The sequence below is a fragment of the Sinohyriopsis cumingii genome, chromosome 2 (genome assembly GCF_028554795.1).
Source record: "Sinohyriopsis cumingii isolate HCF-2022 chromosome 2, ASM2855479v2, whole genome shotgun sequence".
Lineage (NCBI taxonomy): Eukaryota > Metazoa > Mollusca > Bivalvia > Unionida > Unionidae > Sinohyriopsis > Sinohyriopsis cumingii.
This window is the reverse complement of record NC_142962.1, coordinates 138,738,318-138,754,827: the sequence shown is the minus strand read 5'-3', so window position 1 is coordinate 138,754,827 and position 16,510 is coordinate 138,738,318. Positions and strand designations below refer to the sequence as shown.

General features: G+C 37.0%; 1 protein-coding gene across 1 annotated transcript in view; it reads right to left on the bottom strand.

Moving 5' to 3' along the window:
* LOC149805925 (TATA-binding protein-associated factor 172-like) overlaps positions 1 to 16,510 on the bottom strand; it is a 182,310-nt gene that overhangs the window by 124,563 nt on the left and 41,237 nt on the right. Inside the window, exons 9-14 of the mRNA XM_089950707.1 lie at positions 16,437 to 16,510; positions 12,016 to 12,192; positions 6,481 to 6,621; positions 3,234 to 3,361; positions 1,762 to 1,885; positions 980 to 1,237 (exon numbers count right to left, since the gene is read on the bottom strand). The exon at positions 16,437 to 16,510 is cut by the window's right edge and continues 22 nt beyond it. Of these exons, the coding sequence (XP_089806833.1) occupies positions 980 to 1,237; positions 1,762 to 1,885; positions 3,234 to 3,361; positions 6,481 to 6,621; positions 12,016 to 12,192; positions 16,437 to 16,510 (902 nt within the window). The remainder of the gene's footprint in view (positions 1 to 979; positions 1,238 to 1,761; positions 1,886 to 3,233; positions 3,362 to 6,480; positions 6,622 to 12,015; positions 12,193 to 16,436) is intronic.

Genomic DNA, 16,510 nt, shown 5'->3' with positions numbered 1-16,510 from the left:
ACTCACTGTGTATCGGGTCCCCGTCAGTGTCGGCTTGTAGCTGTACAAGTCATGCCGGGTAATATCCATGACTCTGGCTGGTCATATTTGGAGATATCACTAGCTCTGCCAGCTGGTGTGAATGGCATATGGTTGGCCTGGATGGCAGTGGTATATAAGACAGTCTAGCTATCTCTGTTACTGTCTGTTCCAAAGGCTTGGCTGGAAGGGCAGATTTCTCACTGAATTCTCTGGTATAACAGTGGTAAGCTAGATGGATGGATGTCATTAAGACCATTATGATTTATCTGGCTGGATCATTTCAACCAAATAGGTCCCTGTAGTAGAAAGGCTGGATGGCCAGTGCCAACTGGACAGCTGGTGATGTCAAGATGGCCGCTGACAGCTGGTAACAGTGCTGAAGTATTAAGAATTGGATCCAACGGATCTGGCATGAACCCCATACTCCCGACTTGCAGGCCAAAAGGCCATACTCAGTCATGCTGGGGAATTTATGTCCATTGTGCTGCCTAAAATTGGGGGAATACTCCCTCAATGAGTCAGAAAAAGGTGCAGGAGGAAAAATGTGGTAACAGTTGTTCAAATTTGGTAAAAATTGTAAAACTAATGTATACAGCCTGCAGCAGATTGATAAATCCTCACAAAGATCTAAAAGGAACATTTTATGGGCCAATTAGAATACAAAAATAACTTGGATTGTCTCACAATAAACTGTATGATGTGATCAGTACAGCAGCAAACCTAAAACTAGTGTCACCTGGTGGTTTCAAGAGGAGGTAAAGGGAAAAAGCTATTGCCCTTTGCCTATTTGAAATAGAAAGTAAAAGATGACATTTTCGAGCTGGATTCGCTAATATTCCTAATGTAATGAAATTGGGGAACGTATTCGAAGGAGAAATGGGATGGTTGCATGGCTAGTGACAGCAACACACCCATCTAAGGGATAGCTACAGCTACCAGAAAGTCAAACCTAACTTACCCTTCCCCTGTGCCTGGCCTCGATGAGATAAGTTTGATCATAAGGGATCTTGGATGGCTGCATTGCTAGAGAGAGCCAGACACCCATCCAAGGGATGGCTGCAGCTACAATAAAGTCAAGTGGGACTTTGATCAGCATCTGGGTCCAGACTTTCTCTACAAGGTCGAGGATCTGTGGCTCTGTTTCCAAAAGCGCCCTCTGGTAGACGTGACGCAGGCCATCTTGTAGTATCATTGGCAGCCATGCTGATGGTGGGTACTAAATTAACAATATAAAACAATTTTAAAGTTTACTCATATTAGTACATTTTATAAAATAAATTCTATTTTTTTGGTCTAATAATTAAGTAAGAACAAACAAATAAACAATTCTTGGTTGCCTCCAGAAAACATACAGAATATATATCTACCATATACCATACATACAAATGCAAATATATAAAAAATCCAAGTTCTCTGCCATTCAAATACTATGATTACCTAAGGATAGAACCACTCTTCAAAAATTATCACTATTAGCTGCCTCCCTTTTTCTTGAGACAAAATGCAAATGATATACTCACCATAATAACTGTTTTGTGGCAATTAAATAAAAACTGTGGGTCTAGTTGCATTAATCAGATTGTGTCAGCATCATTGTCAATTCAAGGTTGAAGTCCATGTGTAAGCTAATAAATTACACTGCAGTGCCCAAAAGAAAGAAAGTTGACTATGGCAAGAATAGGCAAGACTGAGTATTTTGTGGAACCCATTTTGTGGAACCCTTGTGCTACCATATCTTACTTGTGTGTTTTCCACCAAAAGCAAGGTGTTGAGTGTTGCTAGTGCAGCCTTTCTAACAGAGGAGATGTTGTGTCTGAAAAATGGCCAAAGTCGAGGTACCAGCTCATGTAATGGAATGGACAACCTGCAAGAGACAAAAACCACTCTGACCCGAACATGCTTTAAACAGCACTTCATGAATAAAGAAGGGAATAAAAGAGATGGAATTTCACTGCTGACATGCCAGAACTTTCTCTCGATCATGGATCAAAGATGTTTCAGTCAACTTTTTGGTTTAAGAGGAACTGTCTTTTAGGACAAATAAGATTGTATGCCAAGACTGCACTTGTGTTTCTTCCTTGTCAATTGCCTATAAAATTATCATGAAACTCAGGCTCAGTATTATACCTTTATCCCAGGAAAGATGTGCTCCAATAAGTCAATGCTGAATGCCATGTATTTTTATCCAGAAGAATTATTAAACATACTTCTCTTTATCATAAATATACGTAAAAGAAAGTTTGGTTTCAATAATATATTTCCATGAATCTCCTCCTTAACTCAATCAGCCCCAGCGCTGTTATCAGCACTGCTGCTGATCGGCCCCACTATCACTAAGATGTGTCTACTACTTGTGCCTCAGTAAGTTTTAAAGTAATTGGAAAATCTGGAAACATCATGCATATGCACTCATTCTTAATTGAGAATTTCATAAAATGCTTCAAATAAATTTGCCTACACAGCCATGTATAATTTGTTTTATTTGTCCAAGTCTTTCACAAGTTATTTATATACTATGTACAAGGTATGAGTGTCATTTTTAGATTGATGATTCAGTCTCTGAAACTTTGATGTCCATGTCAAAATCTCATAAAATATCCAACTGTCAAACATATCTTTCCTTGGCTTGCTCAATATCAACCCTTGCTTATGAATAGTTCAAATTACACAAAAGTAAACTCATTTCTGATTGGTTTATAATCATCAGATTTCTCGAAAAACCCAATATGTAACCAATCAGAGATGTTTTTACTACCACCCATTCACCATGGCTGTAGGTGTGATTGGCCATAGACTGCAGTAAACAAACCATGAGTACAGCCAGGATTGATCATTTAATGTAGTAAACTTACCGCAAGTACAGGCGTGATCAGTCACTGAATGATGAAACCAGATCATGAGTATAAGCAGAACTGGGGCCGAATCAGTTAATACTAAAATAGCCATCTGTTGCAAAAATACTTTGGTCTGCTTCATTTTTGTTTTAATTCATTTATTTCATCTTAAGACTAGGTTAGGATTATATTGTGCAGTTAAAAAACCTGAAGCAATCTATGTAATAAGACCTAAGAACAACCTGGCAAGAATGATAACTGCTTGGAAATATTCTGAATAATCATAGATAAATATTATCCCTACACATGCAATATGAACTGTACATAAATATACCACATTCTGTAATCAGTATGGCAGACAAACTGTGAAACACTTACAGGTCTAGAATCGGGGCTTTCGGATGTGCTAGGAGAGTGGACAGGAGTGTCATAATACTATTTGTTGAGGCTGTTAAGTCATCCAGATCTAACAGGGTATTCCACAGGCTGGTCAGAATAACTGGAATCTGTACAACAAAGGACAGCATAAGAATTAAACATTTTTTCAAGCCATGTAACAAGCATTTAGACTGGTAAATGTTGTATCATGTGACACAGAAAATTAAGTTAACAGATCATAACAGCAGAAATTAACTACTTATTTATTTATGCACCCTTCTTTCTTCTTTAACAATATTTTTAAACAATGTCTAATATAAAGCTATTTATTTCTTGAGAAGGAACCATTGTGACCTAGTAGTCTGCATGCCCGAGTCATGATAGATGGGGTACAGGTTCAACTCCTACCATCAGATCAGCCTGGGTTGGAGACAGTGGCGTGTCCTTGGGCTTGACTCCAACTGCATCAACACTAAATTATCTTGTCCTTGACTCCAACTGCATCAACACTAAATAATCTAGTTTTGTTGCTGTTGCATAAAACATCAAACCAAACCAATGATCTATTTTCTTGAGATTTATTATTCTAATAACTGTTTGTAATTATACGACTTGAACAACATGTCTAACAAGATTCATAAAGTCAAAAAATCTTCAAAATTACATACAAGGCATAGATGGACTTTGTTTGCTGTGGTCACTGATGCAGTAATTTTAAAGCTTTATGAATTCATGAATCCTGTCAACTGACAAAAAATGTTTGATTCTTACAATAACAACTGAAATTCATGTGAGAGTGATGGCACTGATATGGCATCTGCAAATATATCAAGGAGTCACTTACTCAAGTAATACTGATAACAAAATTTTAATCTTTTGTTCTAACAAAATTCAATAGACTAAAAAACTTACATCAGACAGACTTTATACTGATTTAGAGTAAGCATCCATTCACATGGTTAAGTGTTCCAAACTTTTCACTAGCATTTGTGTATTTACACAAGATACTGACTCTGGTGTTCACAAAAAATCCCATGAAATATTACTATGGTTTGAGAAGAAAAATGTAAAAAGGCATATTGAATGAAAAATTGGGGAATAATTAACAAGGATTATACCATTTGAGAAAACATACTGCAACAATTGTTAAAGCTGTCAAAATTTTAGGAAACTTCTAATCATCCACATACCTGCTTAAAGGGAAATTGCATTAAATGTGAACCTGAACTGCTTTGTTGTAGGTTCATACATGCCAACCCCCAAGAGAGGTATAAGCATAATTGTAATATAAGTGGCAAAAAAAGGGTAATCTGAGCATAAATATAAATAGAACAATCTATATATTACATGCAGTAATTTTAAAGCTTTATGAGTTCATGAATCCTGTCAACAAATAAAAACTTTGATTCTTGTAAGAGTGATGGCACTGGTATGGCATCTGCAAATATATCAAGGAGTTATATGCCATAATTACAGAAAACTGTATGAAACTCTATGAAAAATGTACATTAATTCTGCTACTTACTTGGACCTGCAGTTAAAATTCTTGTTACAAATCAGTTAAATCCATGTGGATAAGTAGTTAGTATGAGAGTATAGACAAACAGATAAATCATTTATGCACAACTTTGACTAGTCTACATGTCTAACTTTTACTAAATGGTTGTGAAGTCCACAAATGACGAATTCTGTATTACATCACTGTCAAATTCTTCTTTCAAAATTTGTAAAGTGCTATTGATTTATCATTCCTGATGCAAAAATGTTTTGAAGAGTAGCAAAATATTTCTTCCCTAACATTTTTAAGTCATAAAACATCCATCAGTCTATAAAGCCCATTACTCTTAATATCTGGTGACATTTTATTTTCAGTTTAGACTGGTCTACTACATATGTGTATATCAAAATATAATGAATCTGTGACATGTGGTTTCACATTCAAGAAACCCATCAATTTTCTTGGAATTGGTTCATGTACAGTTACTATAAATAGAAAATAAAGAAATTAGATGTAGGTCTAACAATGGATAAATGCACAGCAGCCAATAGTCACATGACGACAGCCTCAAACTGTAATTGTTATTCTGTGTCTTGCTTGCTCCTGATGTTTTTGATCTAAACTTGGAAGAAGAAAAAAATTAAAATTTTTAACGAGTACCCAGCTGCTGATTTTTTTATCCCGGTTTCTATCAATGGATGGGAACCCAAGTGCCTGGGTACCCATTCACAACTTTAACAATTGTATTTTCAAATTTTTGGTTATTGTTCTGTGAAGTCCCTAAAATAAGTGGTGTTGGTAGAATCATTAAGGTTAGCAGGATCTGCTACAGTAGAAACCAACATTATGTCATAAGAATCATCAATTATAAAACTGTTGCCCCAAATTTAAGAAAAGATGTCAATAATGATATTCTGCAAATCTCATGTTACAAAAAGTGCTTTGGAATCACAATGGCTCAAGATAAAAGGCTTTTTATCATAATTTACTGTCACCTATTCTGGCATTCAATTGCTCAGAGCACATGCAGGGTTGCATCTAGGATTTAATCATTTTGGGCACTGCCCCCACCCCCACTGTAAATGGTGAACCAATCTGTCCAAGCTGGAGACTCTAAATAGAGCATCAAGAAGTAACTACTGCATAGTTACCACTCAGTTTATTTAATCAGTGATACATTACCAAGTCAGCATCAGCATGGGACAGCTTATCATCATTCATGTAATTCATACGAGCTCCAATTAACAGAACAGAAATAGTATTGCTCCCATTTCACAGATCACCTACTTCACTTTGTTAGCAAAGTTTTTAGCATCTGATACAATTTAGCAAACAATAATCATAATGTGGAGGGACCTAAAAATGAAATCCCAGCAGAGGGTTGAGTATTTCAAGAGCTTCAAAAGAAAATGCCACATTTCATCAGAAGGCTCAAGATTTCTTTTGAGCAAATGAAACAACACTTTTTATGGACAGACCCAATTGGTAACTCACTTAGAATATAAGATGGGCCTGATCTCCATTTAGAGGGACTCTCTACTGTCATGTTATCCGATGTTCTAACCTCTGATCCAGTCATTATTTTCTACATGATTATGCCCACATCGATTAAAACACTGGGAACAAAATTTTAAATTTTAGTCGGATTTTCCCAATTGTACGCCCTAAATCCTAAATGCAGCCCTTTGCATGTTACATTTTTAGGTATACTAGAATGCTTAATAAGAATACAAGAGGAGTTATAACAACCTGGTGAGATAGTAGTTGGACTAGGTTATCCGAGACAGGGACGATGGCTGATGCTGCTACTGCTCGCACGTCATCATCTACATCTTGCAGGCCTTGAAAAATGTATGGCGTTACATATGGCAAAAGCTCATTGGTCATATCCTGCAATAAATAACATGAACGTACAACAAACTGAACTTTACATCATATTGGGTTAGAATAATTACCTCTGTGTCATATAATGAAAAACTACAGTCCTTGATAGGACAGATGCTCAATGGATAAAAAGAATTTTTAGGAATTCAAGACTATTTCTTACCTTTAACTGCTCAAACTGTCTCTAATATTCTTCAGCAGCAAACATTAGCTGCTATGGTGCACATAATAGATGTTCAAGGGTTTGTAAAATGAATGTACAAAAATTTTACAGTTTAATATCATTATACAGTTTCTAATGAGATGGCAGTAGCAAAAAAAGGAAATAAGATCGAAACTCAGTGGAATTTGAAGACTGTTGTATACTGCAGTAAATTTAAAAACAGAAGAAAAAATGTACATGTCAAAAAACTCATTTTCAGAAATGTTCAAGTAAAAGCTTAAGACAAGTCTACAAAAGAAGATGTAAATGACAAGTGTATTGTGCATACCCAATAGCAAACTCCATATACTATTATCTGCCAGTGCATAAAGCAGCAAAAGATTAAGGTTGCTGCCATAAACTCTACATTTACAAAGATTACAATCTATCTGCCAGTGCATGTAACTGTAAACACCAAGTTATGTCAGTCTGTTGCATCTGCCTCTAAATGGTTCAGGTGGACCCATGACTATTCAAAAAGTGGGCCAGTAAGCATACTAATATTACCACAAATAAAAGTACCCAAATCATATAAAAAAGTAAATCTACCAATCTGGAAGAACTCTGAGGAATGGTAAAATTTTAATAACATACTTTTTAGCTGTCCCATTTCCACAAGACACTGCCTGAGATATTTTCCCATGCTTAACTGAAGAAGCATCTGAAAATTTCAAAATGATCACTAACAGTCTGCTATTTAATCTTTTGTGAGGTATGTACAGCTAAGCAAACAATCTCAGCTTAATCATGTGGCATAACATGTGACCAAGATCACAAGTCCAAAATACGATAGTTCCAAAGGATACCAATCATTCAAAGCAAGGTACAGTAAGGATCTGACTCATAAGAAATTCTTTTAACTCAGGAATTTCCCCAATAATCAAGCCTTCTCAAGGACATTATCAGTCAATTCTAAAAACAAGTTACACATCAGGAATTAATTTTTGCACCAACTTCTGATATTTAATGCAACAAATGGCCCATGGGACTAAATATTTAATGTCTCATAACGACAATGGGCAATAACTCTTGCCTATTACCTCCTTTTGCCACCACCAGTTTTTCAAGCTGAGCAATATACTGGTACTAATAAGGATATTTGCATGGTGGGGTGGTTGGGAGGGATTTTAAGTAATGTAATTAGGCAAGTATTGCCAAAGAAACAATTCACTTAAAAATTTGCTTTCTTCTTCAAATAGGTTCCCCAACCACATTAACATAAGGAGAATAGGTAATGGGAGGAAGGAATGCTGAGCATCCCACCTTTACCTCAAGGTATCCTTCTCAGGAATGGTGGCTTGATTCCACATTCTAATAATAACCTGTTCACATAATTACATAAGCAACACAACTGAGCCATGTTAAAACCACTGACAGATTCCATTTTGGAAACAGAGTGAAGGGTTTTGGTCAATTGAGATTGGCTAAAAGATCTGATATATCTTTATCATGCCCAATATAACAGCTACTAATATTATGTCTACAATGATGCTGGAATGTGTCTGATATCATGGAGCAGTAGCCTTTGATACTACTTGGGGCAACTTTTGCTACTTTAAGAGCCAGAGAAAAAAGTCTGCCAGTTGGATTGAGGCACTCTGAGGGATGGCACCAGCCCCTGAAAACAGCACTTTTCCTCTTAAGCCTTCTTGCTCTCAAGATTCTCTCCACAACTGAAGGTCTAAACTGTTTATCCCACAAGGCTGTCCAGACAAGAGCCAAACATAAAGATAGTTCACCAGGGATGTAACACCTGTGGATGCTTGCAAATATTTAGGTTGGAAAGATTCTTCCAGGGCTGATCTATTGCTAGATCAAGATCGAGTAGACAGTAACCCAGGACAAAGAAGGGCTATCAGAATCATTTTGCATTTCTGACCCTCATAATTTCAGGAATATTTTTGGTACCTTCACCAGGGAAACATAGGCAAATGCCCATAACCCCTCACAACTAATTGACAGAGCATATATGGCTCAAGCTTCTGGGTCTGGAACTGGAGAGACAAAGAGGACACTTGTGATTCCATCTTGTCACAAAAAGATCGATCATCAGACACCCCCAAAGTGTGCAGATCCGAATAATAACAGTTGATGGAGGGACATTCTGTGTGAATGACTTGACATTTTCTGCATAGTGTGTTGGCCAAGACAGAGAGTCTGCAGGAAATGTGCATGATTTGTATGTTGATATAGAGGTTGTCACACCAACGTATAACTATAGCTGCCATATCAGAACACATAGGTCGGGTGATTTGGTGCCCCTCTGTTTGAGGAGGAAGGTCACCATCAGAGTTGGTGGGCATAATGAGGACCATTTTGCTTGCGAGTCACCCATTCCAGAAGTGAAAGGCATTGATGACAACCTTCATTTCTAAAAGTCAGATATGGAGAGGCAGCTCCCCTGGCTCCCACATGCTGCAGACAGTAATGCAATAAAGCAACAGTTGGGCATCCCAATTGTACATACTAGTGTTGGTAAATACATTATTTCCACTTGGGGCTCCACCAGCTGGACCTAGGTTGCACCACTGATGCAGGAATGATCTTATCTCGAGCACGATCATGACTGTTTGATCGAGGGGACTTGAAAAGGGGCATCACTGTGTTTGCAACATCATTTGTAACAGGCACATAAAAAGATGGTTGAGCAGAATCATGTCTGCTGCCACATGTTGGCCAAAGCAATCAATGCATTGGTTATGAAATAGTGAGCTGCTCAGTTAATGACTCTAGCAATCCTATCTGGCGGCTCCCAGGCATGGGCATTGCCTGATTTCTTTGCAAGTTGGAAAATTGCTATTCTAACACTGAAGAAATAGCAGCTACTTTCTGGAAGAGCTTTGATGTGGCATGGAACACATTTTTTGTCCACTTTATAAAACAGAAGAGCAGACATGTGAAAAGTGCTAGATTTTTGTCAAAGGCCGGGAGATCAGTACGGAAGGCATCCAAGTCAGCTTTGTAACAGTGAGATGAGAATGTCACTTGTTCTGGGCTTTCTGAAAAGAAAGTATTAGAATTCCCCGAGTCACTAATTGTACCTGACAGCTGGTCAATGATCTCCTTCATTGGGTCCTCCAGTCTTTATAGTCTTGAGTAGCTGTAGGATGTGGAGGGCATTCTGACATTGCAAATGCCCTATAAATATGTTTGCAGCACTGAAGCTTAATTCATTCTGTTTCATGGTCGCATCTGAGTTTGTCAGGTGGCACTGATGACTCATTTCTGTCCTCTGAAAATGTCACTAACTTTCCCAAGCGAATAAGAAGTGAACATATGGTGGTCTGGCACTGCTGGAATTGCCTTCTGGTCTGCCTGGCATGTGGTTTGCCTGGATTCTGGCGGTATATATGGTCTGGCTATCACCAGTACGGACTGATCGAAAGGCATGGCTGGACAGATTTCTCACTGAAATCTCTGTCATAGTAGGAGTATGTTGCCAACAGTATGGATAAACAGATGGATCTATTACTAAGATCCTCATAAATCCAAGTTGGCCAAACCATTTTATTAAAAAAAGTACCCTTGCTGGGATGGTTGGACAGCCAATGATATGGATCCAATTGATCCGGGACAAACCCGATGCATCCAGACTTGCAATCTCAAAGGCTATGCTCAAACATGTAGAGAAACTTACGCCCACTGGACAGCCAAAAATTGGGGAACACTCCCCCAACGAATCAGAAATTGCAGGTGCTGAACTTTAGGTTGGGGCAGGGGACATGGGGACTTTTGATGCATAATGAGGATGTCAATGTCATCTTTTGTCGACTTATTTCCTCTTTCCTTCATTTTGATTCATTCTTGACTATTGGTTTGAACTTTTTGCATTTCATGCAAATAGTTGACAAATCTACTGAAATAACACAAGAAGCAAAAATAAAGCATAAATTAGCAATTTAGCATGTTACTAACTCGCTAATACCATCCCTATTACTAATCGAGTAGTAAAAATAGTCAGTGTCATGCTAATAAATAAATAACACGAGTTCAAAGATAGTGTGCAGCAACATGGTCTTAAATGGACAAAGTCCATAAAAGTGACACATTCACTCAAATTTTGAAAAAATTGTAAAAACAATGTATACAACCTGTAGAAGAATGACTGTCCAACTCAATAAATCCAGTTTTGGATGGTCCAATTTTACACTAAGATGGCTTAGATTGTTAGAGGTACTGTGTAGTGTTATTAATACAGCAGCGAAGCTTAAAAATTGGTGACACATGGCAGTGGCAAGGGGAGTAATAGGCAAGAGTTATTGCCTTTTGTCTATACAAGATAGATAGGAAAAGACAATGTCTGTCTTTTGGTATGACTTCATTCCCTAATGTTAATGTGACTGGGGAATGCCTTTGAAGGAGAAATCAAGTTAATCGGAAATCGTGGTAAAAGATGACAAAAAAAGACTGAGTTTTTAGTTTAGGCAAGTTAAATAACAATCAATAGGGGAGGGGGATTAAAACTTTCAACATGCCATCTGCTTCTGCCTCAGGCCAGCCACTGAGATTCACTATTTGGGGGCTTTCTAAACCATCTATCCACATATTACTTGGCCTTTAATTCACTGATAAAACCCATTACCAGTCACATCTGTGTTTGTGGTAGTTTGACTGACAGTAAGATTATTGCCAACAGTAAATTTTCTGTATTTGTTTCTGTACCTGCATTTACCCGGATCTGTTTCACCAGCTGATACTAATTTCACAGGTCAAATAGTAGACTGGTCTACTGATCTCTACAACTGTAAGTTTTATCTTGATTCAATAAAAGTTATTTTTGTCACATGGATAAGCTGAAACATACTAAGGGCTGTTCCATTAAAATATACATGGGACCCAGGGAAGGCACTTTTAAAGTGGGGTACTCACTCATAGATGCAATTTAAAATTTTCCTATCATTTTAATATGAACTCTGTGAAATCAAAGTACCCTGGCATATAGTTTGAAAAAACTGCCTTTCCTTGGTGCCGTGTATGTTTAAATGCAACAGCCCTAAAGGAGGTCTATCCACAAAAACTGTTCTCAAATAAAAACTGCAAACCTACAAATTGCCCCTTGCAAAAATACCTGAAAGCGAATTTGCCCTCAGTGTGAAAATCCTGGAGACATCACTGCATGTCTTATAAATGTTTAAGCATACACCAGGGAAGAAAGTAGGTGAATAAAATGGCAATGTACGTGAATGCACCATACTCACTGTTCTGACAGCTAATAAATATTTCATGCCAAGCAATCCCGCATGGCGGACCTCCCACTGTTTCTGAGCTAGCAGCTGTAGTAGGACTGACATGACCCCTCTGACTTGCTCACTGTCCAGGTACTTGCTGACCACACCTAAGGTCTGGGCACAAGTTTCCCTTACTGGGGCCACAACCTAAAACAGAATTAGTTGAATAGCCTTGTCAAAGATCACAATGAAACATGTATACTTAACAAATCAGAGAAATACAAACTCAGCCATTCAGATCAGCCTTCTAATGAACATGTATAAATGAACCCATTCTAGATATGGATCAGAAAAGCCTACATACTAAATCTGATTAAAATCAGTTTATAAATTAAGCCTTCAGGGTGGTAAAGATCTCAATGAATGAGATATAAGATCACCTAGTTAAAATGCATGGATGTTGCTCATAATAAAATTTGTCCTAGATCTAAGCCTATACACTGAAACTGATCAAAATTAGTTCATAAATGAAGCCTCCATTGTGGCAACAATCACAGAAAATCAATTAATCATAATTAAACTCCAGTGCTCAAGGTTTTATTGAAAGACAGGCTAAGGTAAATGGATTCGAAAAACATTTGTTCTGATTCAAAATCCACTTTCCCAAAATGGGCATATTTTTTACACTACTTTTACATATTCTTCGAATTACTATATTTTAAACAAAAATATTAAAATGCTTTAAAATGATTAATTTTCTGTATGCATTTGCTTATCTAAATTGTGTACTTCTGATAAAAACTCTGACAATGTATTCTAAATCCACTCCAGGTGCTGATGTAAACCAGTACCAGATAGTATTGTTATCCTGCAAAATTCTCCATATTTCCCAATCAAAGCTGAAATCAGATATAAAGTCAGAGAAGCACATGTCTTTTTTATATCAGTAAAAACAACAGCTTAAACTTTTGTAATTAGTTCATTTCATAATACTGTTGATCTCACAATTACAGAAAACACTGTGCATCAACAGAACCACCAGCTACCAATCTTTAAACTAAATAGATTATGACATAATATAAATATCTCAGCTCCAATAAGGTGAAAAACATGGAACTGGAAGCTCTTTTAAGTCACTAATCACCCAAGTTTAGCTTAATTGCCAAACAACAGCACAGGTGACGCTCACTATGTTTAAATAGTGATGCATTACTAAGTCGAAATTTGCCAAGAAAAGCTTGTTTACTATTCAAGCAGGACAGGTGAGTGCTAATTATAAGTAACCAATGAAATATGGAAAACAGAAATAGCATTATTCCCATTCATCAATCTTGTGTTTGCTTTGTGCATGAAGTTTATAGCTTTCGGTACAATTAAGGTGGAGGATCCTACAAATGCAGCCCCATTAGGGTACTGAATATTCTTGATTTACTAATGTCTTTCAAAAACTTTCAAAATGAAAATGCTGCAATTTGGCAGCACGCTTAAGGTTTCTTTCAGTCAAATCAAATAATACTTTTTTGACAAGCTCAGTGGGTAACTCACTTATGAGAGGGAACCAATCCAGATTTAGAATGGCCCCAAGTGTTAGGTTATTCAACTTTTTAGGCTTTAAACTCAATGAAGATCTTGATGATACAAGTTTAAATACCAAATCCAACCAAGATTGGTTCATAATACAGTCATCAAATGTGACCACAAACTGATGAGAAAAAGAGTCAAGTCTGAAAACAAGCTAAGCCAATCAGATGCAGTTTTACCTCATTAATACATGCAGATCTCAATCATGATCAAGCTCAGATGAAGTCTTGATAATGTAACTATTACCACATTAATACATGAAGAATCTCAATCATGATCAAGCTCACCCAAAGTCTTGATAATGTAAGTATTACCTCAATAATGCATGTAGATCTCATTCATGCTCAATCTCACCTGAAGTCCTGATAATGTTAGTAAAACCTCATAAATACATGTAGATCTCAACCATGATCAAGCTCACCCAAAGTCTTGATAATGTAAGTATTACCTCAATAATGCATGTAGATCTCATTCATGATCAAGCTCTCATGAAGTCCTGATAATGTTAGTAAAACCTCATAAATATATGTAGATCTCACTCATGATCAAGCTCACCCAAAGTCTTGATAATATAAGCCAACCTACCAACCTTAATCACAATCTGATCAGACATACAACTGCAAGAGCAGTAATGAATCTAGAAAATTAAATACCACACGATCTAGTAAATATAAATGACCCTTGTTACATAGTTACAATTGTCTAAAATCATCATAAGTTTGTCTATTTTCCAAGTTTAATAAAAACTGGATCAGTAATATGGCCTTCAGATTGGTGACAAACTCTGCCAAAGATAAGCATGATTGCTACTCATGAATGTTACTCATCAAACCTGTCTAATATAAGCTTAGAGGCCATCCATTTAGTATGTACGCAAAACTCTGGCAAAGCTTGACCCCTCCCCCTGCCCCTGTACACATGCTTACTTTTTTACACACACCCACACCTGTGTATGTACGCTTGATGCACCCCACCCTCCGAATTCTATAGAACTGCCTATATTTAATCCAGGCAGAAACGATCAAGGATTAATAATATTAATGTATTTAATAAAACCGATCGTCCACTGACACTAAATGCCTGGCTGCATCAAAGAAATAAGCTGCGTAAATTTATAAAGTTTGTCTATTGTCCACTAAAATTCAAACACCAACTGAATCCAGTCATACAGGTTACATATTCGACAAATTATTATCGAAGTTTCACCCCCCCATTTCCTATGTGTACATACATTATCAGTAGCCCCCCCCCACGCAAGAGTATGCATTTGGGTTAACCCCCCTCCCCCCTCCATGCATATGTACTAAATAGACAGCCCCTTATATTCCAAGTTTAATAAAAATGGGATCAGAAGTATAACCTTCAGAGCTGTAATAAGCTCAACCTATCAGATGTAAGATCAACTCATTAATGTGTGAATCTTGCTCATTATTGAACTTTGCGTAGATGTCACTTGTGTTCCACATATTATATATCTTGATGTAAGCATACATCACAAATTTCCTCTAAACTAGATCAAACAAATGGCAGCTATGTGTTTCAGACTAACAAAACAAGAGAACTATCAAGTCAACACTTAAAACACACTTATACACACAAGTACTGGAACAAAACAGTCTTACATGATCATGCTGGTTTTTGGTGGTTCAATGTGTGTGATATTCTAGATGTGCTGTTTGATATTTTTTTAAAACTCTTCTCGGTACATATTTGGTATAATAATAATAATAATATTAATAATAATAATAATAATAATAATAATAATAATGAGGACTTTGTATAGCGCCTAATCTTTAGAAGCTCTAAGCGCTTTACAACATTAAACAACACGTATAACATAAAAAACATATATAATGATACGATTACAAAAAAACAAATACCATGATATTAGAAAACATAAAAAACCTGCTGAAAATGTTTAAGGTAGGAAACATTATAAGGTCTTTAAGTTTGTTCTTGCAGTCGAAATAAGTTATTTTTAAGAGCACTCTTGAATGGGATCACCGTGTCTTTGTGTCTAAGTTCAATAGGCAATTCATTCCACGTTGCTGGGCCCTGGTATGCAAAAGAACGTTGCCCATATGACTTCGTTTTCATAGTGGGAATAATGAATATACAATTGTCAGAAAAGGAGCGTAAGTATCTTGCTGGTGTATACACATGGGTGAGGTCAAATAGGTATGTTTGACTGGAGTCCATCAGTGAAACGTAGCACAGAGAACAAATTTGTGTTTGATTCTGGATCGAATGGATAGCCAGTGTAGGGTACAGAGCAGCGGGGAGGTGTGCTCTGATTGTGGTACTCTAAGTATGATCCGAGTAGCTGTGTTTTGAACTTTTTGAAGTTTCTGGAGTAGATATTGAGATGAACCAGACAGAATTGAGTTACAATATTCCAGTCTTGAAAGTACTAATGAACACACAAGTGTTTTAGTGGCATAATTTGAAAGATATCTGCGAATGGAGCTGATGCGTCTCAGCTCAAGATATGCAGCCTTGCTTATGTTCATGATATGTTGGTGCAATGTGACAGTACTGTCCAGAGTAACACCTAGGTTTTGTACTGACTGTGTGAATTTAATGTTGGTGTTGCTGATATTTATTGTTTGAGGTAAAGGATGTGAATGAGAAAGGTTTGTTAGGAATAATCAGTAGAACAAACAACATGTACCCTGGTTTGCAGGTGCATTATGCAATGGCAGACCAGGATCTTTGTTGTTTGCAATTTGACTCAAATTATAAGCAAGCACAATCGATACTAAAGGATGACTTTTTACATTTACAATACATAGCTTGAAAATACATGGAAATGACTATGCTCGAGCAAATTCCTGGACCTTCTGTGTTACTTGTATTTATTGATTACTTACCTCATCTGAGACAAAATCTCCAAACCTGTCAAGCGCGAGAACACACAGAAGTCTAAGAGCCAAGTCTCCCAGCC